This window comes from Mytilus californianus, unplaced genomic scaffold (assembly GCF_021869535.1).
Source record: "Mytilus californianus isolate M0D057914Y unplaced genomic scaffold, xbMytCali1.0.p SCAF_1, whole genome shotgun sequence".
NCBI lineage: Eukaryota > Metazoa > Mollusca > Bivalvia > Mytilida > Mytilidae > Mytilus > Mytilus californianus.
In genome coordinates this window covers 122,890,534-122,917,756 of record NW_026262581.1, presented here as the reverse complement: position 1 = coordinate 122,917,756, position 27,223 = coordinate 122,890,534, and the positions used below count along the sequence as shown (strand labels likewise).

General features: G+C 31.8%; 2 protein-coding genes across 2 annotated transcripts in view; both read right to left on the bottom strand.

Moving 5' to 3' along the window:
- The window catches only part of LOC127712605 (ankyrin repeat domain-containing protein 29-like), a 262,060-nt gene that overhangs the window by 179,862 nt on the left and 54,975 nt on the right, over positions 1–27,223 (bottom strand). The gene's annotated exons all lie outside the window — the stretch shown is intronic.
- LOC127712293 (serine/threonine-protein kinase NIM1-like) overlaps positions 13,630–27,223 on the bottom strand; it is a 28,662-nt gene continuing 15,068 nt past the window's right edge. The window contains exons 2-4 of the mRNA XM_052218670.1: positions 26,548–26,977; positions 21,444–21,712; positions 13,630–19,761 (exon numbers count right to left, since the gene is read on the bottom strand). Of these exons, the coding sequence (XP_052074630.1) occupies positions 19,021–19,761; positions 21,444–21,712; positions 26,548–26,839 (1,302 nt within the window). The 5' untranslated portion in view covers positions 26,840–26,977 and the 3' untranslated portion in view covers positions 13,630–19,020. The remainder of the gene's footprint in view (positions 19,762–21,443; positions 21,713–26,547; positions 26,978–27,223) is intronic.

Sequence of the window (27,223 nt, the reverse complement as noted above, 5' to 3'; positions counted from 1 at the left end):
AAATTATTTATTTTGTAAAAGTATTTCCTTTCTCTATTGGTACTGTACACGTATACCTAATAACAAAATTATTTTCATTTACCTGTGTTTAAAGTTATTGCAAATGGATGGTATTTTTGTTCGAGCATATTGTTTTTTCTTTTATTGTTTAAAATTTCTTACCTATATAACATGTTACTTTTATTATTCTTCCCTTAGTTTATTTATTTTGTATTCTAAATTATTTATTTTGTAAAAATATTTCCTTTCTCTATTGGTACTGCACACGTATACCTAACAACAAAATTATTTTCATTTACCTGTGTTTAAAGTTATTGCAAATGGATGGTATTTTTGTTCGAGCATATTGTTTTTCTTTAATTGTTTAACATTTCTTACCGATATAATATGTTACTTTTATTATTCTTCCCTTAGTTTATTTATTTTGTATTTACATTGTGTCATAGGTCAAATTTATTTGTTCAGTGTATGTTCAATGGTGTTAATATGTCATTTGATTGAGTTAAGCTATTTCAGTTGATATTTTATAGTGTGTCTTTCTATGTTGTGATGTTACACTATTGTTTCAGAAAAAGGGTGAAGGTTTGGTACCATTAAAACGTTTAAACCCGCTGCATTTGTTTGCACCTGTCCTAAGTCAGGAATCTGATGTTCAGTAGTTGTCGTTTGTTGATGTGGTTCATAAGTGTTTCTCGTTTCTCGTTTTTTATATAGATTAGACCGTTGGTTTTCCCGTTTGAATGGTTTTACACTAGTAATTTTTTGGGGCCCTTTATAGCTTACTTTTCGGTGTGAGCCAAGGCTCCGTGTTGAAGACCGTACTGTGACCTATAATGGTTTACTTTTATAAATTTTGACTAGGATGGAGAGTTGTCTCATTGGCACTCATACCGCATCTTCTTATATCTATGTGTACGTTATTTCTTTTTTGTTTAAGGGATGTTACCTTTGAAGTGAATAAGGAGTATCGTTCATGCGTACATCGTATGACAATATTGGCTAATTTATTGTTTATTTCCTGGCTGAGTTATCGTAGCATCAGAACTTTCACGATCCTTTTCACGATCTTCAAAAAGCGGTACACGATCTTTCACGATCCAAAAAAAATCAGTTTTGTGTAAATATTTCCATTTTTGCAAAATTTCTGATTACACTAACACAAAATAACTGTAAGAACCATTTGAATCATTAAAATGGAATGACATTTTTCAAAGAAAAGTTGTTTAGTCATTCGAATTATGAAAAAAATCTTGTTTGTTTACATGTTTAATGTCATTGAAATGTCGAGGAGCAATCTGCCTTTTGTAGTTTGATAAGAACGGTTTACTTTTGAACCTTGATTTTCTCAGATACTGATCATTATGTTAAACCCTTTTGACAGACAGTTTTATTTTTTTGGTAAATTTGTCCGTATAATTCATTATATTAGATTATTAATTGACCTTGCATATGTCTTCTCGATAAGATTGAATTCACGATCCTATACCAGAGCTTTCACGATCCAATCGTTATACTTGACCACCGTTAGGTATTCTTTCGCGATCTTTTTTCTCGATAAAGCGAATGACACCCGTGATGTGAACGTTATCGCTTGGGGTGCAATTTTTGCCAAGTTTAAAAAAAAAGAATATTTCAACATCCTTTTATGGCGTATTTGTAAATAATTGTCACTAAAACAATAACAAGAAAAAAATATGTTCAGTACAATCAATATCTAAGAAACATATTGTATTGATTTGTAAACATGAGAATAAATTAATAGGTATTAGCTTCACGTTGTACCGAAGTCGAGAAATATAATTAAGATTATATATATAAAAGAAATGAAATATATGAACAAATACTATTATTTTTTAGATTGTTCATCAATCATAAGCAAATAATTATCTTAAATCATAAACAAACCATTTCAAAATTTGGAAATTTGGTTAAGGGCACATTTGAACTTTGTCCTAAATCAGATACAATGTTAATATAAAAAAGATGTGGTATGATTACCAATGAGACAACTCTCCACAAGAGACCAAATGACAGAGAAATTAACAACTATAGGTCACCGTACGGCCTTCAACAATGAGCAAAGCTCATACCGCACAGTCAGCTATAAAAGGCCCCGAAATGACAATATAAAACAATTCAAACGAGAAAACTAACGGCCTAATTTATGTACCAAAAAATGAACGAAAAACAAATATTTAACACATGAACAAACGACAACGGGTTACCACTGAATTACAGGCTCTTGACTTGGGACAGGCACATACATACAGAATGTGGCGGGGTTAAACATGTTAGCGGGATCCCAACCCTCCCCTAACCTGGGACAGTGGTGTAACAGTACAACAAAAGAACGAACTATAAAAATCAGTTGAAAGAGGCTTAACTCATCAGATGGATAAAAATACAAATACTACAAATACAAGTGGACGTGGCCGGGTACTTGTACATCAAAAGTTTGATTGATTAAATCATTGTTGAAAAACAGAGTAAAATTGTATTGCATTTAAGTTAATTTGCTTTTATTTCACGTGTGTTTGTTCTTCTTCCTTGCTGTGCGATGGGTTGTGAAACATGGGATGACGGAAAAAAATCTAACATGACCTTATTTAGTCAGAATTTGACCTTTAACACTGTTAGAATTACTGATTGTATGAGTTTGGCTATGATACGTTTAGAATCTTATGTCCAGCAAATTGTTCTAACTTAAGGACAATACCTCTCACCTCGGCCATTAAATGCCTGTTTTACTAGTTTGCTAATAATCGAATCTTTTATTACCAGTCAATGACTTCGTATTAAAAACATTTTTCTTATAATGCATTGCTTTAATGAGCATAACCATTTCCGAAGGTCATAAAATATTTAATGTTTAGGGATAAAGAAACGTTATAAAAAGAACTGTATGCAACATATGGACAAATAAAGATCGCATCAATGAAATGTGGGAAAACATATGAAAAAAGTTACTTCTGATTTGAAAAAAAATAATGTATGTTACTAAAAATAGATGAATAAACAATGCTAGATTTGAGTAGACCAGATTAATTCATAAAACGATGATGAAGTGTGCCTTTTCCTTCTTGAGACAGCAACTTGCATAGCTTATTATATACAGCGAAATCCGTAAACCTATTCAGTTGCATTAAATTTTAACAAATATCACCAAGTTCAAAATAAATCTCTATTTGAAAGGTGATTGTTTTCTTCTTGTGTTTACAGTTAGTCCTTAATATAAGGTGTTCGTCATATCTGGTCAAATTTAAAGTGAAACACGGGGAAAATTTTCATCTTTTTTTTTTAAACTTTCCTCTCTTTGGTGATGTGTGTCCTGCTAGCTCCTTCTTATGAAGCAGGTAATGGATGTGATACTGATATTTGAATTGCACAAAATGTCAATTTGTAATAAAAAAAACATTATATCAATTGTCTTTAAAAGTTCAACATTGTCAGTGTCTACAAAGATCATGGACGGATTTAAGAAAGAAGAATATTATAAAGGAAAATATTATTACACTGCAAGACACTTTTTCAGAGAAACTAAGGGCTATCCAATAAGCAATGGAAGTAGGCCTTTGCCCATTTTTAAGTATTTTTGCATGCAATTAAAAAAAAAAGATCCCCATTGTACTTCGGATTTAGAAATTAGATCAAGTTTTACAAAGTAGTCATGTCAGGAACGGTCGGAATGAACATGTAAAATCCGATGCTTCAAAGAATTTTTGTAAATTTATTTTTGTCCTTATCATGCATGAACTATTTGCCATGTTAACAAAACCAAAATGAAACAACCAACCAATCAATCAATAAAAGCATACCGTTGCTGAATGACTTTGATTTTAATAACTAGTATACAGAGCCAACTGTAAGGTAAGCAAGAACACTTTTTGAAAGGAATTATAAAAAAGAACTAACAAATACAAATAATTACGGAAATCATCATTATAAATCTCAGCACTTTAACAGTAAACTTCAAATCAATAAATTCAAAATGTATGCAAGAATTTTTAATTGTGCATTTATATTCCTGACATTTCTTACGTGTTTAAGTTGGATTAAAAGTTATCAGTTATATTGGTTGAACAATTCGATATTTTTTTTATCTGATTGCAAAGGAAGGAAGGCAACATTTATAATCAAGTCATGGTAACATATTAGAAAATTATCTATTAGTCTGAGTAAAACTTTAAGAAAACGTTCTAAGGATTATTCCAATAAAGTTTGGTTAATGTATTCTAAGCATTATTTGGCAAAGCAATATTTTACGAGAACAGGTGGGCAAACGATGTGTTCATACCCCGTCTTCTATAGATGGATGCTTTATGTTTCTCCGTCTGTGTGTCCTTCAGTTCGTCTTCTATAGACGGAGGCTTTATGTTTCTCCGTCTGTGCGTCATTCAGTTCGTCTTCTATAGATGGAGGCTTTATGTTTCTCCTTCTGTTTTCCATCAGTTCGTCATCTATAGATGGAGGCTTTATGTTTCCCCGTCTGTGTGTCCTTCAGTTCGTCATCTATAGATGGAGGCTTTATGTTTCTCCGTTTGTGTGTCCTTCAGTTCGTCAAATATAGATGGAGGCTTTATATTTCTCCGTCTGTGTGTCCTTCAGTTCGTCTTCTATAGATTGAGGCTTTATGTTTCTCCTTCTGTTTTCCATCAGTTCGTCTTCTATAGATGGAGGCTTTATGTTTCTCCGTTTGTGCGTCCTTCAGTTCGTCATCTATAGACGGAGGCTTTATGTTTCTCCGTCTGTGCGTCCTTCAGTTCGTCTTCTATAGATGGAGGCTTTATGTTTCTCCGTCTGTGTGTCCTTCAGTTCGTCTTCTATAGATGGAGGCTTTATGTTTCTCCTTCTGTTTTCCATCAGTTCGTCTTCTATAGATGGAGGCTTTATGTTTCTCCGTCTGTGCGTCCTTCAGTTCGTCATCTATAGATGGAGGCTTTATGTTTTTCCGTCTGTGTGTCCTTCAGTTCGTCTTCTATAGATGGAGGCTTTATGTTTCTCCTTCTGTTTTCCACCAGTTCGTCTTCTATAGATGGAGGCTTTATGTTTCTCCGTCTGTGAGTCCTTCAGTTCGTCATCTATAGATGGAGGCTTTATGTTTCTCCGTCTGTGCGTCCTTCAGTTCGTCTTCTATAGATGGAAGCTTTATGTTTCTCCGTCTGTGCGTCCTTCAGTTCGTCATCTATAGATGGAGGCTTTATGTTTCTCCGTCTGTGTGTCCTTCAGTTCGTCATCTATAGATGGAGGCTTTATGTTTCTCCGTCTGTGAGTCCTTCAGTTCGTCTTGTATAGATGGAGGCTTTATGTTTCTCCGTCTGTGCGTCCTTCAGTTCGTCATCTATAGATGGAGGCTTTATGTTTCTTCGTCTGTGTGTCCTTCAGTTCGTCTTCTATAGATGGAGGCTTTATGTTTCTCCGTCTGTGTGTCCTTCAGTTTGTCTTCTATAGATGGAGGCTTTATGTTTCTCCTTCTGTTTTCCATCAGTTCGTCTTCTATAGATGGAGGCTTTATGTTTCTCCGTCTGTGCGTCCTTCAGTTCGTCATCTATAGATGGAGGCTTTATGTTTCTCTGTCTCGGCGTCCTTCAGTTCGTCTTCTATAGATGGAAGCTTTATGTTTCTCCGTCTGTGTGTCCTTCAGTTCGTCTTCTATAGATGGAGGCTTTATGTTTCTCCGTCTGTGCGTCCTTCAGTTCGTCTTCTATAGATGGAAGCTTTATGTTTCTCCGTCTGTGCGTCCTTCAGTTCGTCTTCTATAGATGGAGGCTTTATGTTTCTCCGTCTGTGTGTCCTTCAGTTCGTCTTCTATAGATGGATGCTTTATGTTTCTCCGTCTGTGCGTCCTTCAATTCGTCTTCTATAGATGGAGGCTTTATGTTTCCCCGTCTGTGCGTCCTTCCGTCCCGTATCAGGTTAAAGTTGTGGTCATGTCAGCTTTAAACCTAGTACACATGTTCATTATGATGTGAACTTTTAAATAAATGACAAATAAGGGTTTGGACCCAGATTTTGCAGTTGACTGATCAGGTTAAAGTTTTGGTTAAAGCTAGTTAACCACGATTTGATCAGGTTAAATTTTTGGTTAAAGCTAGTTAACCACGATTTGATCAGGTTAAAGTTTTGGTTAAAGCTAGTTAACCACGATTTTGTGGTCACATAAACTTGATACTTTGTTTGCATGTTCCGTTATAATGTGAATTTTCCAAAATATATGCCGAATTATGGTTTGGGCCTAGATATGACGGTTCATTTAACATGGAAATATGTAAGGGTGCGAGTGTGGCATGTTGTTCTATGGACATTGGACACACATTCTTGTTCTAGCTGAGAATTGATAGTAGACGAATACATTGCCATACATTAACATGTCGTGAAGAATAAGGAGGAAATAAACTCATCACAGATACCAGGATGAAACAAAATGTATGCCAGACGCTCGCGAGTTTCGTCTACAAAAGACCCATCAGTGACGCTCGGATAAAAAAATTTAAAAGGCCAAATAAACTTAAAGTATGATGTTGAAGAACATCATGTCATATGACAACTTACAGGTTTGTTCAAAATTTTAACATGGCGGCTTCTAAGCAATTGGATGTTTGAATTTGCTTGTAAAGTCATATGAGATTTCTTTTTTTTCTGGACATGAATGTCTCATTTCTTCTCGACAACCCCTAAATTTTCCAGAGGCAAACTTAGCTGTTTTGCAGGAATTTCCATTTCTTGAACTTTGCACGACATCAAATTTTAAAACATTATTGTCACAATTCATTTAGAATTCAGACCAAGAAAATGAAAACGAAAATTTACATTTATGGATCACTTATTTGCTTCATACTACAACATTAGACTGATGAGATCTATATGGTATCCAAGAACATGTATAAACAGAAAACAACACAAAACAATTATTGTAATCAATGAGTGATAGCATAGCAGGTTTGGTGCATTTGAACAGAAGTTATACATTATTCATCAACTTATATACGGTGAAATAATTGTAGGTGTTAAACTCTCTTTTGCGATTTGTGAAATGATAAAACAGAAAATTCTAAATATACTGTTGGCCATAATAGTTATTTGTTTATTTTAAATTAAATCGCACATTATAAAGAGATAAAGAGTTAACTTGAATTTTATTGGAAAAATCAAATGTATTAAATATTTTTTCTTTCAGCTAAATGCACACAGAAATAATGTATAAATAACACATAGCTGAGAGGGTGATAGAGCAGATTGTTACCCCGAGAAAACATTGTCAACTGAGGCGAAGCCAAGGTTGACAATGTCTTTTCGAGGGGTAACAATCTGCTCTATCCCCCTCTCAGATATGTGTCATTTAATTTATTATACTGAATGTTCTGTTATTACTGTCTATTAAATTTCAAATTCAAAGTAATAAACTATGTCGTCTTGTACATAATCATCCGTATTTATTAAAGCGCACACTTGAGCAAGCGTCTCCGTGAAGGGTAATAGAGTATTTGCCATGGAATAGAGTAAATTGTCTCCCTCGTATTAACCAATCAAAATCTGGCATTTTGACATAAAGTATAATAAATTGGATTAACGTGTGTTCATCTTCCTATATAGCTAATGCAACACAATAAAAGAGTTGAACAAATAGTATGAATTATAAGTTATCTTAGCAATTGTCATAAGCAATTTAAGAATAAACAACAATAGACAAGCAAAAATGCCCTGCCTTTGAAATCTGACCAGAAAATATTGAAATTCTATGTCGTCAAGATCAAATTTCATGTATGAAACCTTCAAGGATTGTCGAAAACTGTGTCTGTTGCTCAATAACTGGGGTTTGGTTATTTTTTTCGCTGTTTCAATGATGTATTACCAACTTTCGTTTTATTCATATAAATAATGTTTTTGTGCCTTCCAAACTGACATTATATAGAACTGCTTAAATCACACACCAAACTTTGAATCATCATGCAAGAAAAGGGTTTTGCTTTAACTGAAAGATTTGATTACAAAAATTACCAGTTCAGGTCAATGAAAAAGCAACCCAATTATACAATAAAATTAGAATAAAAAAAACCTGTTAGTTCATGTTGTCACTCCAAGATTTTAGAATTTGAAAAAGCAAGTATAAGAAGTAGATATAAGTGTCTTTTGGTTTTGTGTTGTTGAACTTCGGTTGCTGACTCATTGACATTTGTCTGATATCTCTTCCTTTTTAGAGTCGGTGGTCTTCACTTTGCAGGAAGGAGCAATAACTTCCCATTTCCATAATCCCACAACTATTATAATCCAAAATATGAGTGTAAGCATAAGCTGGAACAAAACGTAAGTTGAGACAAAGCACATGGTCGACCTAAAATGCAAATTAACAACATACATGTATATTGATGTGAGACTTTATTTTAAAATGTTGCTATTTTTTTTTAATATAGGATGCAACTTCATTTTAAAGACACAGGAACATAGAACATGCGTTTGACTCTGAAAGTGCAAATGCTTGTTGATCTCAACACCTGGTAATGATCAACTTAAGGGATCAATTAAGCAAACTTCAATTTTATTTCAAAAATTGGAGTAACTGTTATAGTAGACTGAAACTAATATCTCCCTTCTGACCTACTATGAAAACGTTACGCTAATCGTCAAACAAATATGAGATGAAGGTCAAAATGGGAAACAACAAATCTACGTAAGCTTCAAAGTATATAATCTTAAACATCAAGAGTACACCTTTAACAATTATTCCACATAAAAAAGAAAGTTTATTTACATGTATTATTCATAGTAATAATAAAATCTGCCTTAATCATAACAAGAGTGCACACGCTGAAATGTCTCGCCTTCTTTACTAATCATTGATATTATGTTGATAGTCCTAAATATAAAGCTTTATTACAACTGTCACATAAACTTAACATTAACCAAGTAAACTAAACATTGACCAATGAACCATGAAAATGAGGTCAAGGTCAGATGAACCATGCTAGGCAGGCATGTACAGCTAACAATTCTTCCATACAACAAATATAGTTGACCTATTGCTTATAGTTTAAGAAAAACAGACCAAAACACAAAAACTTAACACTGAGCAATGAACCTTGAAAATGAGGTCAAGGTAAAAAAAAACTGTGTGACTGACAAATAGATCATAAAATATTTCCATACACCAAATATAGTTGAACTATTGCATATAGTATTAGAAAAAAAGACCAAAACTCAAAAACTTAACTTTGACCACTGAACCATGAAAATGAGGCTAAGGTCAGATGACACCTGCCAGCTAGACATGTACACCTTACAATCATTCCATACACCAAATATAGTAGACCTATTGCATACAGTATAAGAAAAACAGACCAAAACACAAAAACTTAACTATATCCACTGAACCATGAAAATGAGGTCAAGGTCAGATGACACCTGCCAGTTGGACATGTACACCTTACAGTCCTTCCATACACTGAATAAACTAGACCTATTGCTTATAGTATCTGAGATATGGACTTGACTACCAAAACTTAACCTTGTTCACTGATCCATGAAATGAGGTCAAGGTCAAGTGAAAACTGTCTGACAGGTATGAAGACCTTGCAAGGTACGCACATACCAAATATAGTTATCCTATTACTTATAATAAGAGAGAATTTAACATTACAAAAAATCTTACTTTTTTTTCAAGTAGTCACTGAACCATGAAAATGAGGTCAAGGACATTGGACATGTGATTGACGGAAACTTCGTAACATGAGGCATCCATAAACAAAGTATGAAGCATCCAGACCTTCCACCTTCTAAAAATAAAGCTTTTAAGAAGTTAGCTAATGCCGCTGCCGCCGCCAGATCACTATCCTTGTCGAGCTTTCTGCGACAAAAGTCGCAGGCTCAACAAAAACTTATTGATTTTAGCAAGTCATTAAAGCACGAAATTGACTTCAGAACCACTCATACACCAAACTGAAACTTCTGATCTAGACTATAAGCCATAAATATGATTTGTCTAACACCTTTATCTTATGAAATATTAAGCTTTTTTGATTATTTTTTAAAGCCGCTGATAAGCATTCATGAGTTTCACATTCTATGATTTTTGTTGCAGACAAAACGATACAGAGAAATGATTATTTGAGCTGATAGTATATTACTTTTCAATATTAATTTTTAAGTTTTAGTTTGAATAGAGCAAAGTTGGTTTTTTTAAAGAGTACATTTTTCGATTGGAAAAACAAGCGCTAAAATTTGAAAATTTGATTGAAATTTCAAAACTACTACATACCCTTCTAAATTGGCTTCTTGTAACTACTCTTTCAATATTCCATCTTATTACTATCTAGAGTATATATTTCAGTCATATAAGGTTATAGGTAGGATTCTTCTTCAAAGTGCACATCTTATATTGGTGACTTATTTGTAGCTTTTCTAGATGAGTGCAAAACAGTCATGTCAAATTATTGCATTTTTTATATGCCATCTGGCATTAACTAAAATCCAAGCTTGAAACAAAGCATTTGCCAAAACATCTGTCTTGTGAACTTGACCTTTGCCCTACTCTCCCAAACATAAACTAGAGGCTCTCAAGAGCCTGTGTCGCTCACCTGATTTTACTTTGGTTTTGGAAATCATGTAAAAATAGATTAAAATCATAACAGATACCCTAATAATGATTGAGGCCAAATTTGGTTTAATATTAGCCCCGTAATTTAATCAAAAGCAGAAGACTTTTGTAAAGTTTACAGAAATTACCAATAAATTCATTGAAAAAGTAGAAAATGACTTTATAAGGACAATAACTCCAACAAGATGTCAATTGACAATATTGCTCATGTTGACTCATGTGTAGATCTTTTTTCTTGATATTTTTGCAGTTTACAGTAGATCTCAATCTATAAAAATACATGTATTAAGGTCTTCATCAGCACCTCATAAGGAACATTTATGCCATGTTTAGTTTCATTCCATTCAGTGCTCCTCTAGATTTGTATGTATTTCCCATAGGGTCTTATGTTAAACTAAGTCCCCTGCTGGCGGCCATCTTGGATGATGGTTCGACTACAAAGTAACAACACTTGGTCAGCACCTCATTAGGAACATTCATGCCATGTTTGGTTTCATTCTATTCAGTGGTTCTCTAGAAGAAAACATTTGTATGTATTTCCCATAGGGTCCTATGTTAAACTTACTCCCCCTGCTGGCAGCCATCTTGGATGAAAATCAGCTACAAAGTAACCACACTTGGTCAGCACCTCAAAAGAAACATTCATACCATGTTTGGTTTCAATCCATTAAGCGGTTTTCTAGAAGAAGACACTATTCCAATTATTTCAGTTTATTTATTGTAATATGACTTAAGCTCAGTTTGATGAAGATATGGTTTGTATATCATCATCTGTAAATCAAATTTTATCTCAATTTCAATCTATCAATTGCTTCTGTGACCTTAAATTTGAACTAAGGACCTTGAAACCAATAAGGGGTTTTTCAATTCAGTGGGGCATTATTTAACCAAATTGGGTAATAGTTGGACTATGGTGCAAAGGAAAACAATGGAAATTTAAATTATGGCCAATTTCAGACTATGAATTGCTGTTGTGACCTTTGACCTAGTGAGTTCACAATAAATAGTGATCTTCCTCACCCAATGAGGCATTTTGAAAGTTTGGTGAAGATATTATCATGGCTTAAAATTTGTTGTTCCGAAATCAAAATGTTGACTCCAGATGCCCAGATTTCATACATCACATTTTAAGCAACTCAGCTAAAAATCAGAAATGGTATGTTATAATAAAATGCTCCGCTGGGCGCAGCTTGATACGACCGCAGAGGTCGAACCCTGAACAGTTGGGGCAAGTATGGACACAACATTCAAGCTTGATACAGCACTGAATTTGGATTGTGATTAAATATTTGACACAGCACAGGTTTCTGACACAGAATGAATGTGGTCTAAGAACTTAAAATTTTTTAATTTACCTATTCAAACCATATCATTATTATTTGCTTTTATATATAAATCAGAAAAACCAATTTAAAATGGAAAATTTTAAAGAAAAAAAAATCCCCCCCCCCCCCCCAATTTTTTGAACCCCCGTATGATTCATCACCCCCAAACTCAATCCCAGCCTTCCCTTTGTGGTATGGTACCTGCAGTACAATTTCAGAGAGATCCATACACTTGAACACAAGTTATTGTCTGGAAACTAGAAAAATGCTTGTTTTTTGGCCCCAAATTCCTAAACGTTTAGGGCAATTACCCCCAAACTCAAACCCAGCTTTCCCTTTGTGATATGGAACCTTGTAGTACAATTTCATAAAGATCCATACACTTACACACAAGTTATTGTCCTGAAACTAGAAAAATGCTTGTTTTTTTCCCCTTTTTTTGCCCCTAATTCCTAATATTTTGAGGCAATTACCCCCAAAATCAATCCCAGCATTCCCTGTGTGATATTGAACCTTGTGGTACAATTTCAGAAAGATCCATACACTTACACACAAGTTATTGTCATGAAACTAGAAAAATGCTTGTTTTTTGCCCCTTTTTTGGTCCCTAATTTCTAATATTTTGAGACAATTACCCCCAAAATCAATCCCAGCATTCCCTGTGTGATATGGAACCTTGTGGTACAATTTCAGTGAGATCCATACACTTGAACACAAGTTATTGTCTGGAAACTAGAAAAATGCTTATTTTTGGCCCATTATTCCTAATCGTTTTGGGCAATTACCCCCAAACTCAATTCCAGCTTTCCCTTTGTGATATGGAACCTTGAAGTACAATTTCAGAAAGATCCATACACTTACACACAAGTTATTGTCATGAAACTAGAAAAATGCTTGTTTTTTGCCCCTTTTTTGGCCCCTAATTCCTAATATTTTGAGGCAATTACCCCCAAAATCAATCCCAGCATTCCCTGTGTGATATGGAACCTTGTGGTACAATGTCAGAGAGATCCATACACTAACACACAAGTTATGTCTGGAAGTTACAAAAATGCTTATTTTTGGCCCCTAATTCCTTAACTGTTGGTACCATAACCCCCAAAATCAATCCCAACCTTCCTTTTGTGGTATTGAACCTTATGGTAAAATTTCATAGAGATCCATTCACTTAAACTAAAGTTAGAGTTCGAAAACCAATGTGTCTTCGGACGACGACGCCAACGTCATACCAATATACAACTGCAAAAATTTGTTGTGGTCGTATAAAAATGTTTTTACAAGAACGTAATGAACAACTGACTTACAAAGACAGAACAAGGAAAATGCTGACAAAGGCAAAACTAATTCCTCTTACCACTTGTTGGCAAGGGCGATAAAACACACTAACAAATCTTTTCACATGTGGTGACCACAATTTGCACTACCAAGTATATTTACCAAGTTTTTTAAAAACTTTGAACCACCAGTCAACATTATGATATGTCTCTAAATTTTGGACACATTGCTCTTAGCAAAGTTAACTTTGCTACAATTAAAATATGCTGCAATTACAAAGTGGCTGGTAGAGCACTTATAAATAAACATCGTTATCTTAACTACACTACATTGAATTGGTCATCAGTCAATTTACAGTCAACAAGCCAAACATAACTCTTTTTTTTGGGTAAATTATAGAGCATATCTTTGTAGGGAAACCAGGGAAAAATAAAACTGATGAAGACTTATTCTTATTTTTTATTTCATTTGTAAATGAATTGTCAACAACCAGATTGGAATGTCTACAATAATTAACAATTTATACAAAATTACACACAAAATAATTCCTATTCTACCACACTGAAAGATCACAAATTGTTGGAGATTCAATCAAATATCCAAATGTAAATGTGTACAAAGATTCTACTTATTGTTTTTGGAAATGCATTTGGATGAAATTTGAACAAATGCAAAGAAATTTTATAAATTTAAGTATTGCTTTGCAATAAAAAAATGTAAAACATCAGTCAACAATACAATTACATATTCTTGTCTCGTTTCCTCCTCTGAATCAAACAATCTTTTCTTTTTTTTTCAAATAAATTTGTTTCCTGTTATCTATGTTCCCTCCCTTTTGGACATTGAACTAATACACATTACCATGTAACAATGTAAAAAGAAACCAAACTAACAACTTAAAATATTTGATTTAGAATACTGATGGGTAATTGTTTTACCACATGATTTTAGTGCAGCAACACAGAAAATATGAAAGAATTTCTTCTATAGGGTTGGTTTCATCTTTGCCACTCAAAAAATCCTCTTATCGACAACTTCATATAAAATATAGATTATAATACTAAGATTTTAACAAATATTTCATAAAAATAAGATCTAATAACAAGTCTTATAACTTTGTAATGCTGTATTTTACTTGAATTCTTATTAAAATTAACAATGTAAGCACTAATCTGAAAAGTATCCTTAACTCTTCTTTATTTCTATGCCAATGAGACAACTCTCCACCAGAGACCTAATGACATCAGTAATAAATATATAGAAACAGAACATTAATATAATGGAATATGTAGACAGTAGTGTAGTTATATGACGTGGATTTTCTTACATTGATATTTTTTTTGCATTTAAATTCACATTTTCATATATTCACAATATTTCCTTCTTAATATAAATATGGTTGTCCAAAATGCATCCTAACCTCTATCCCCCCCCCCCCCCCCCCCCCCACAAAAAAAATAAAAAAAAATAAAAAAACAAAAACGTGAAGTTTTTGCCTCCTTTTTTATCAGGGTCATAAACTGTCCAATGTTTTTCCATACAAATCCTTCTCTAAAGCCATGCCTTCAAAATAAGATCAGTTAAATAACCTGTCACGCAGTTCATTGTTCATTAATAGTAACAGTACAGTGTATTATTAAACAAATATAAACACTGGCTAAACTTTAAATACAGCTTGTATAATATACAGGCTTGTTCTAGTTTTTATATGGGCCTTTTGATTCAGTACATGTTAACTAACAACTTTCTTAGGGATTTAAATATGTAAACTAATTTTGAAACAAAAATGAGACCAGAAGGGAAATTAAAACATAATTTAGTTACTTTCCATTTTGATTGTACTTTAATAATACAATTATCTTCAAATCAATATAAGGAAAATTAAACAATTTCATTACTAGGTTCTGTCATAAATGTTGTAATCACGTACGTTAACAATCAAAATATGCTGCATTAAAATTATATCACGTTTTGTGTTTAATTTCAGGATCAATAAAAAACAACAAATATCTTTAATCTGTTGTTAATATTATTGACAAAAACAGTAATACAATTTATGTAAATTAAACTTTCTAAATTTGTGTAACACATATTACAAAACAGTATATAAATATTTATGAAAAATTGTAAAAAGACGATATATATTAAAAAATATTTTCCTAAGATTTCTCCACAGAAAAAGTGTATATGTTAGCATTGAAATTATCATAATGAAATTTATCTAGAGAGGATAAATATATGTACTTTATTCTCAAAGTACATGTATACATAAATATGAAACAGAAAATCTGTTCTTCAACATTGTTTTCAAGAATTAAAAATGAAACCACATCATAAAATATCACAGCCTTGTTAATTCAGATCACATTTATGTATATATACAAAAAAATAAATATTAAATTACAGAAATCAGAGGCTCACAGTATCACCTGATTGGGATGGGACTCAAACTAAAAAATAAAAGTCTCATCATCACCATTGCTAATGTTTTTTCCCTAGCCAATTTTCGGATTTCTTGTCTGTACATCCATCAACACTGAACACTTTCTGTAACAGCTAAAGGACCAGAAAACTTACCAAAATTAAAATAATAAAACCTAAGTAAACTAACTAAAAAAATTAATTGCCTTATTAATAAGCAGATATTATAAAGAAATGAGTATGGAATAATAAAAATCATTCTTTGCACATCATAAATTCAATCCTTGAAATAAGTTCTAAACATATAAGTGATTCAATATTTTTCATGTTGAATTTACTGGTAATTTGACCTACTTCATATCAAACTAATGAGCTTTATATAAAACTGTAAATGTATGCATGAACAGTTGAACATCATCCAAATATGACTATGTTTGCATTTTCAGAATGAGGAGAGTTGAGAAGTTGCAACACTTTGCCTATTCAAATTTTGGCTGTCCTATCAGTTTTTAATTGGTTGCCTGTTTTTTGTTTCTTTATAGGCTAATGATTTTGCTACAAGTTATCATGTCCAAATTAACAATCTGTATTCTTTTATTTAGTTGGTTTAAAGTGACAAAGATGCTTGAGAAAAGGTTGATATAATCTGAGTAAATGGGGGTGGGGGGAGGAATTTGGTTTCAACCAGCCAATGCATACTATAAGTTAAAATAATAAAATTTCACAGATGGATGAGTCTTTTTACAGATGAAAAGTTATGGCAAAAGCTAACACAATCTTTATGCCATGAAATCTTACAAATAGCACTTATAACTAATCTGGGGAGTCTAGAAACTTTTTAACAAGGTTTCAGACAATTTTCTCATTATTATCAATAGTACATTTCTGTTAATTATTAAAGTTACATTAAAAAATAAATCATAAAATCAACAAATGTATTCACACTTGCACCAATATGACAATAAGGGTTGTTTTTTTAAAATATGATAATCACATTTTTAATAAGAAGAAAGGAGTAGGACCGGTAAGGGCCGATTTTGGCCTCAAATTTCAGGTTCATCTGATGAAAGATTTTGGACACTTTTTAAACACTTAAGTGTCTACTTCAGTCGATTCAATTAGTTAATGTGAAAGATTTTAACTGATTTAGTCATTTCAGACGCTCAAATTCAAGCTTAAATATGAAAAATCGATCAAATATGCCATAATATATCACTTTTCAGATGGTTTTTGTCAAAAATGAAAGTGGCCGCATCCGTGTTCACTCTCACCCTTTATATATGTTATGTATTATCATCAAATACAACTTACATTTCAATATAAAGAATGAACACAAATGCGGCCACTTCCATTTAAGACAGAAACCGTCTAAAATTTAACTCAAATGCTACAGTTGTGAAGATTTCAGTAATTTACCCTGAATTAATGATGTTAGTACTCGATATATGTGCATTGTATTGTCAAAAAAAGCCCGAATTTATGTAGCAGAAGTATTCTACTTTTCAATAAATAGCTAAAAGTTTACATTTTAACAATTTTGTAAAACTGCTATATTTTGGGTCCAAAAAGGGGTCTTACTGGACCTACTCCTTTATAATACCGGTAATCAACATTTTTTATAACAAAATATTTATTCATAATCAACATTTTCAATATAATTTACTGGCTCATTAATATATACCCCAGGTCTTGCTGGAAATACGTTATCAGCTTACATGATGTAGACAAACTGTCAATATCAATACATGCTACAGGGGGTTTAGCATGTTGTACCATTTATGTCAAGAAATTTTGATTACTATTTGCTGAAAATGCTATTTTTTTTACATTTAAATGTGTATGTTTATTTCAAATGAAGGAGCCTATGTATCTGGCAAATGAGAAACAAAAGAAAGGGACCAACATCTGAAACAAATCTCATTTCATGGCTTATGAATAGATCAAGCATAATTTATAGTGATACTAAATATCGAGAAGCTATAAATAGTACTTCCTAAAAAATGTCACAGCAATTTTATATTTAAGTATTAACCTTGGAAGAAAATACATGAATTTGACAAAAACAAAGTTGACAAGAGATGATTGACCTAAAAATGTGTTATTGGGTAAAGCTACATGTTTAAGGAACTTTTAAAAATGGCTCTCATGATCTGTAGCTGCATGTGTACAACAATGTAAGTGTAATAACATGTATTTAACAAACATTAGGTACACAGGCAAATGATCCGAAAAACTTGTCACACAGTTTAAATTGTCCAAAAAACATTTTGTACCATTTACTCACAAGCTTAGTCTATTGTGTGATAGATAGAAAGACTGGCACATATATTAGAAGGAAAGACAGAGGTAAAACCAGTATTCCTGGTCCTTTAGAGCAGGGGTACAGGAGCAAAGACAGAAGTAAACCAGTATTCCTAGTCCTTTAAAGCAGGAGTATAGGAGCAAAGACAGATGTAAACCAGTATTCCTGGTCCTTTAGAGCAGGGGTACAGGAGCAAAGACAGAAGTAAACCAGTATTCCTGGTCCTTTAGAGCAGGGGTACAGGAGCAAAGACAGAAGTAAACCAGTATTCCTAGTCCTTTAAAGCAGGAGTATAGGAGCAAAGACAGATGTAAACCAGTATTCCTGGTCCTTTAGAGCAGGGGTACAGGAGCAAAGACAGAAGTAAACCAGTATTCCTAGTCCTTTAAAGCAGGGGTATAATTACTACCAGTATTTGTTTCATGATAATCATTCATTTAAAGATAATCTCAGCACTTTCAATAGATTTTTACCTCATAATAATCAATATTTTAACCACTTATTTTTATACTCAGGAAATCTGTAAGGTTTATAGATCAATTTTAGTTAAAAGCTATTGCTACATAAAACTTGCTATTACATGCATAAGATTTGTGTATACAATTTAATGACAGGATCATTGTTCTTCACTACCAATCTATTTAGCAATTGTCAGTAGATTTGTTTACTTCTATTACTCTTGTGTATTGGTAAAGAAAACATGATTTCCCATTTTCCTTACTCTTCTTCGAATTCCATTTCAGTAGAAATGTTTTATAATCTTTTTTATTACTGAATTTGCCAGTTTTAATGAAAATTTAACCATCAATTTGTGTAATTTTGAAAAAGTTAGAAAAAAATTAATAACATTTCCTGTAAAGAGGAAATTCAATTTGCAATGTATTATTATTTTGAATTTTATACTATAAACTAATCAATTTTCATGAATAATTTAAATTACAAAGTTTATCCTTGTCATCAAAATACTGATCTCAGAAGAGCCAAACAAAAATTAATACTGATCACAAATAAAAAAGAAGTTTTGGCAGTTCCCTTTTTTTCATACTTCAATTACATGCCACATGGTGACATGAAGAATAAAATAATTACTAATCTAAAAGTGACAATCATCATAATATAACACAAAGTTTGGACTGTTTCTGTTGTGCTGCACCAGGAGCTGCATCCCGAGGATTAATACTCTGATTCAGTTTTTGTTGGGACTCTTCAGACTCTAGCATACCATGACTTTTCTTCTGTACTCGGTGTAGTATTATTCTGTAGGCACCAGTGATACTGCTGCGAGAATCTCTATGTCCTGATTTAAAATGTTCATCGCTTATTCCTAAATCTAATAAAATTTGACGAGTTTCTTTTTCTTCTGTTGATAGTTCACCATTATTATGGTTTGGATTAAGATTATAGGGCTCTAACTCTTCTGGGAATTCACAACCTTCTAACCACTCACTTTTTTCTATTTGTTCGAGTGTAAATCTGTCCTGTGGAATTGGTTTGAGAATACTTTTAATTAGAAACTGACATGTAGTAGACACATATGAAGGTATTGTATAAGCACCATCCAATATACACTTTTTCAATTTAGCAACAGTTTCTGCACGAAATGGCATAATGCCAGTCACCATAAAATATAACATTATTCCTAAAGCCCAAATATCCACATAGATTCCATAATAATTCTCATCTTTAAATAACTCTGGAGCTGCGTAAGGAGGTGAACCACAGAAAGTATTGAGAGTTTGATCTACACGACTTATTGTACTAAAACCAAAGTCTCCAATTTTAACAATATTTGGTCCTGCGTAGAACACATTTTCTGCCTTAAGATCTCTGTGAATAATATGGTATCTGTGCTGTAAAATAAAAATCCTAATTACTTTTGAAATAGGACACATTAAATTAAGTTTGATTCTCATATGGAATATGTGTTGTAAAATAAAAATCCTAATTACAGTTGAATGGAACACATTAAAAAGTTCACTTGATAGTTTCTTTCGTATACAGAAAACAGTGATGGTGTTATGAATTTGAAGTACAGAATTTGAAAAAAAAAGAAAATTAAAGAAAAACTATAATGATTTTTAAAAGCCATACATAGGATGTCTGAACATTTTTTAAGACATGTAAATCTAATCATTTTATTCAGTACATATTTTGCTACTATAATTACTGGAGGGAGATGAGGTATGAAAATATATATACATGTAGTTATCTATATAAAAACTATAATACAATAACTTGGAATGCATACCAATGTTGATTTTCTTCATTATATAATATGCGATATAAAAGGTAAATAGGCTGATCACTATGGTCACAATGTTTAACTGTCCTGGGGGTACAATTGATCAAACTTAATAAAGTGCTCAAGATTCTTCTGTATCTGTTTATAATAAACAGTCAGATTTACTCTTCACATGAAAAATCTTTAGGTTGATGACATTCAAGTTGTCAAGTATTTTCATAAATTACACAATCTTTTAACAAGGTATTTAAAATTAAAATCTATATTTTCATTTTTTTAAATCCATTAAAAAATTGGTGTTCAGGTACTCGTTATACTTTGCCCCATTTAAATCACTGCATCAATATGATATAACAAGTGCCATTAGCTATCTCATATTGAGCTGCATGGGAATACTCCATCAATTCATAATTTAGTACATTATGTCTGATCAAAGTCTTTTCCTTGGTTTTGATTAATTACAGCATTAATAACATAAAAGGCAATATATTCTCATAGTAGTAAAATAATTTTTTAAAATGTACGTGCTCAAACATAAAAGTTAACTTTAGGTATGACGAAAATACTTCATTTTAATGTTACACCCAAATTTTTTTAGTGGTCTGGAACTGACTTATCATGTAATTGATTTTTTTTATGTATAAAGATATTTATAAAAATCAAATAAAATTTCCTAATGTGTCTGCAAAACAAGGATGTAAAACCGTTTAAGAACTTCCCTTTATAAAAAGTAAACACAAGTGGACCAAAACAAGCAAGATAAGTTATTAACAACTGTGATTTACCATAAAGTATATTTACTGTAGTGGTAAATTATCAATGACATTTTTTATACCATTACATTGTGAAACATAACTTGGTTAATTTAGTGTGAAAAGTAGGTCACAATGACCCAAATGCTGTGGAATATGTGTAAAGATATGAGAGTAAATCTATTTTTCATGGAGATGTATAAAACCTACATCAAGTTTTCAAAATCAATTCCAAGGAGGACTCATTTACACAAAATTATAACTGTAAGCCTGGTATCTTTGATGAATTTTTTGTTAATGGCTAAATAGTTCACAAGTGATCCAATAATTCAGCACTAAACTATTAGAGCTATCAATCCTAATTCCTATACAGCGTAGAAAGTGAAACACACAAAAAAGTTATTATTTGAAAATTGTCCAATCAAAATCATGAGCTTTGTTCTGACTGGCATAAGATGACTTGAAGGATTTAATTTTTGGCAGAAATCAATTGTCAATCACTTTGATGAAAAACAGAATGTTTAGGAATCATACATACCATATGACTAACTCCTGCTACAACTTGAGCCATAATACTTTTAGCCTCTGATTCTGCCATCTTTCCATCATTTGATATCTTATTAAAAAGTTCTCCTCCTCCTGCATATTCCATTACAATGTGCATTTTTGCTAATGTCTCTACTACCTCGTATAAACGTATAATATTTGGGTGATGAAGTCTTTCCATACTTGATATTTCACGAGAAAGAAGTCTCTGTGTTTTCTGATCTAGCTTTGTTTTATCTATTATTTTTATTGCAACTTTTTCTGAAAATAGATCAATATTAATGTGTAAAATATAATACAAATCAGAAGTTCTAAACATAGTAATAGAGACATGGTGTATTAATTCATGACACGAAATCCCTTGAAAGCACTTGATAAAATCCAAAGCAAAGATACAGCACTGTTATTGTTGTGTAGATGTTGAGATCTGTAAAGCTGTACATTGAAGTACACAGATGTGGAATAATATTAACAGATTACAGAGTATAATGGGAATAGAAATCTTAAAAACACTGTTAAATTTGGCTTGACTGTATGAGAACCTTGGCTTCATATCATTTTTTTAAATATTTCTAGTAATTTAACTTGAATGATCTTGAATAGTAGAGAAACATTCTTTATTTACTATAAGTTTTAAAAACAGTTGTATAAATGCTGTCAGGTCTGGCTATTTCATGTTTGTCCCTAAGAAATTCAACTAAAAAGGGCACCACAAATTGGTTTGACAATTTTTTTATTTATTTCACTGAAACAGTCTTCAAAAAATGATTATCAACTTTTTAATACGGAAGATTCCATTAATCAAAAACACAGATACACTTTCTATTATCATGTATTTGCATGTCAAATTTACATGCAGTTAAAATAGAACATTCTCAAATCCAAACTCTTTATATGCAAAACAACAGCAATCCAGCTATTCATTTTAAGCTGCAGCTTTTTCAGTTCATATTTTTTCTTTCAATTTTCTTTCTTTTTTTTTTTGGAGCAAAACATTATAATCTTTATCTGGTCATCAAAGGTTTTTGAACTTGTATTGTGATATGCTGATGTCATAAATATCTATTATATTCATTTTTAAAAAGCTAGTAATATTTAATTTTTTTATCTTGTTTTGCATGTGGACAGGGTTTCATATAATTCTTCAGGTCATTAAAGCAATAAACTGCCAGGTATATAACTAATCTTAAGTAATCTTATTATAGGCTGTGAAAACTATTAACTACCCTGGCATCATAAAATACATAACTGCAAATAAAATTAAAATTAACAAGGGCAATTCAAAATGGTCAGATCCTCTCAAAATTCCTTGTATTTGAATAGCTGTTTTTAAATTTGGTGCCCTTGACCTTTGAACTATGATGTACAGTTTGAGTTTGGGCAGTTTCTGTGATGTCTTATATTAGAGGTGATTCCTTTGGTTTTACAATGATTTTAATGGGGTTCATCATATTCTCATTGAAAACCATTGTGCCTGGTTTGATGAAAAGTGGACATTAAACAATAAAGTAAAGTCTACAAGCTTTAATATCAATGCAGTCTGTCAGTTTACGTATACATTTATCATTGACCTCTGACATTGAAATTCAAGTTTTCCTTTTTTGCTAACCTTTGCACCATCTTTTGTGAATATATGAGGTAAAATGCGCAAGGTGTATAGAACATAAAAAACTTTTTCTAAAATCTCATCAGGTGACCTTGACCTAAACTTAATTCTTCTTGCCCTTTTGTTTCCAGACTTTTTTTCTTCAAAATATTCAAATTTAACAGTCCTATCCATCCAAGAAAACACAGTTAAATTTATCCAATTGTCATTTATTTTACAAATATAAATAATTATTTTTTACAATAAAAAAATTTACATTGAATAAGCAAAAAATGACCTGTTATCACCTTCATTTCTACTTTTGTAACAATAGATATTCAATATTTACTGTATGTAACAGTAATCTGTGCTGACTTATTAACCAAGAAGGAAAAAATTAACACCTCTGATGAATGCAATATGAGACATAATCTTCAAAAGGAAGAGTCAAAAGATCAGCCCATTTTTTGGGTTTCAATAAACATTCTGTTGTCAGACTCATGCATATCATTATGTACAAATGTTTTATTTAAAAGACAATTTTACTTAACAAAGAACAACTCAAAAAGATATTTTAGCATATACATCACTGGAACCCATTAGCACACTATAAGGCTATAGTTTAAGCAATTATAACAACTAAACATCAAATATTAAAAACAAAAGAAATAGGATTGGGGGTTACATCTTTTTTTTATTCCCCAGCAGGTAAATAAAATGCCATGAGACTGCTCTCAAGTAAAATGAAGTACTGATGGCAATGTAGCATAAAAGTATATCTAATTCAAACTTTGACAATCATATTGTGCTCTGTTTCATTAATAAAATACAATACATATTTCATGTAGCTGAAAACTGATCAAATTAACTTTGGTGTCACAATCAAAGACCAAAGCAGGGAAAAAAAATTAAAAGACAAATTAGAAAAACAGAATGCCTAGAACAGAATTAAAATATCTATTCTGCTAGTCAATACTGTCATATTTCTCATCACCAAATCAATGCAGTTCACACGTGAATTCCCTACTAAAACACTGATTCTGTTAAGTAAATATATTTACCCTGGACACATTAACGTTCTTGTATAATTAATCAGAGGACTGGTGCCATTGAAGATATATAATACAGTGAATATTAACCAAAGTCTGATGTATAATATACAGTTATCAAAATACCCAATAAGCTTTTCTGGATAAATCTTCATCAGAATGCTCAGAACCAAATGCATTAATATACATAAAGCTACAAAATGGTTTAAACAGATAGTCTAAAAAGTGATTTCTTTTTTGACTAGCCGTTTGAAACATGGTTAGTTTTAAACAGGGTACACTCTGATTTCGTAGATCATTTATGACTTGTCTTATTTTTGCTTGTGGTAATTAATATCAATCAGTCAATCAAAGACAAAGGTTCAAAATTTTACCAATGTTATTTAAGGTAATGAACACTCAAACTAAGGTCCCCTAATTGGTCCAATAAAAATCTGACAGTACACAAGTTTATGTAAATGTAATTATTGTATAATATCTGAGAGCCAAAAGCTTCAACTACCACAGGAAATGAAGCCTCTTCCATATAACATATATATATGCAAGACAGATTTAAATTCCTTGCAACAAATAGTGTTGACCATATTTCATGCATAGCTCCTAAGAACCAGCCAGATCTCATTCTGAAAACTGGAGCATGATATTGAAGTTAAGGCCATATGACATATAATCTTAGCAACCAATCTACAAACCATCTTTCCTATATATGCTCTATTGTATAAACTAAGTTCCCTCCATTATTTACTTGGTAAGTAACACACAAGGAACTTTTCTTCCATATTATGTTTCAATTATTTTTTTATTTACATATAAAGTTATGGCAAAGTTCATGGTACAATGTATACTTAGTGAAACACAAACGTTGTTTAGATAAAGAAAAATAATAGGTTCATTACTGCATAATGTGAAAAAGATTTTTGTGAAAGTTTTATAGATATCCTGTCCGTTGTACCAGATATATAAGAGAAACACCATAAATCATTGGTTTGTCCTGCAGATCAACAAATAGTTTCAAGACACTGTTCCATTCACCTCTTGTGTTTTTAATTTTTTTCAACATATTTTTGTCATTGCCTTCTTTCCTGGACAAGAAACAGGGAGAATCTAGGATACAAAAGCCTTGTACCCTGGTGTTTCTTGCAATACTGCAATCATTTGTGAAGTCACTGCTGTTTCCTCAGGCCTTGTCATTGACAGTCTATATAAACCTTAAACTGAATTCCAAACTCATCTACATGTAAGCAACAACTTTGTTCTACAAACTTGTATTGAGAATTTGTGTTCTATACTTTGCATTGAATATGTTGTTTGTAGCAGTACCTGATTATATATAAAAATATGATTGTTTATTGTAGGTCCATTATTGGTATAGTAAGATATTTGATATTTGATCTAATCATTGGATCAAAAACAAATTAGCAGGTTCACAATAACATGTGAGAATCTGTGAGTTTCATTGAAATCTAATCAGTGGTTTTGGTGGAACTGCAGATAAAAGATGGATGAGTAAAAAATCTAAAGGACTTAATAAGTTTCATTTAAGGGCATACAATACAGTTATGATCCCACTGTGATTTTTTTACAAAAATTTGCATGAAAGCTATTTTTCACCTATTCAATTAAAATATGCAATAAAAAATATATTATAATGTGCTGCTTTTAGAGATAAATTGAGTTGAAATTTTAGATATTTACTAAAAATTTTGGTTTCTTTGACAATTCTATCCTTCTGACAGATATACCTAACTTTTTGTTACAAAAAATAAACACAAGCCGATTTTTGTGAAAATTATTTGGAATATCTTTTTTACATAAGTATGATCTTAATTTGTGTAATAATTCTTTGGAAATAATTCATTTTATTTATTCTTTTTAAGATTAAAAAAAAAACAACAACAACATTTTTCGCTGTATATTTATCTAATTTAAAAAAAAATCATGTGATTTGTTCATAAAAATGTTACAAATAATCTTCATACATTATCAAGCCAAATGTCTTTTTAAAAAAGAGGGGTCCATGTACTTGTTTTCAAGCTAATGTTTAAAATCAGTCGTCAAATGCATCTTTCTCAATATGTCAAAGTTTGACATCACAAAAAATAACATTTTATGTTAGCAACGTCATTACCTCTACTGTACATTTTTGCAATTGTGTCATATGACCTTAAGATAGAAAATTAATATCTGAAATTATTTACAAATCACTGTTTAATTAAAACTGTCTTCAGTGGTTAAAATATAAACTTTCATGTCTCCAATTGATAATCCAACACTGCACCTTCTTCATTTTCATAGTACACATTTATGAGAGTAATGTAAGAGAGTAGAAAGTTAACCTTTAAATCATGTAAATGAAGAATTATTTAAGGATAAAATGGAAAAAAATAATAAATATTTACAACATATATCTTATACCAAAAAAAGGGATATCTTGAAAAAATATTTTTAAACATTTAAATTACCTTTGACTAGTGCGTGGATTCCCATTTTAACTTGAGAAAAATTTCCACTCCCTAATTCTCCACGAATTCTGTAAAACCCAATCCTTTTTCCTAAAGTTATTTCTTTCAAGCATCTTTGATCATTTGTTAAATCAAATGAAAGGCGTTCGTAAGCAGTAGATTTACGCTGTTTTGGTTCTTCCTCTGAAGTCTGAGGTTCTTTTGTCTCTTCTGCTGGGTTTGCAGCTTCTCCATTTAACATCTCAGACTGATTATTGTTGGAAACTTCTTTCATCATATGAGTTTCCACCATATCACCAGTTTAATATTTACCATGATGACAGATTCTATGTCAGTTCCATAGCCAGATAACTGTTCATAACTATTTACTGTGCATCAATTGATCAATTAACACATAGGATCACCTGTCTACAACACCTGTCACAACAATCTGAAATGGATACAAATGAAATTAACAATCTATAAAGTGCTATATCAGGTCCTGACATAGAATAACTATATACTGCCTCATGAAATCCTCCTGAGGAAGTTAAGCTCAAATCTATAGTTAATGAGAAAGAAAACTGCTTGCTTTCAAGTCCTTAATCAATAATATCATGCTATAGGTAATTATTATTAAGATGACAGAAACTGACGTATATAAAGTGAGAATGAGCATAGTAATGCTCTGACAACA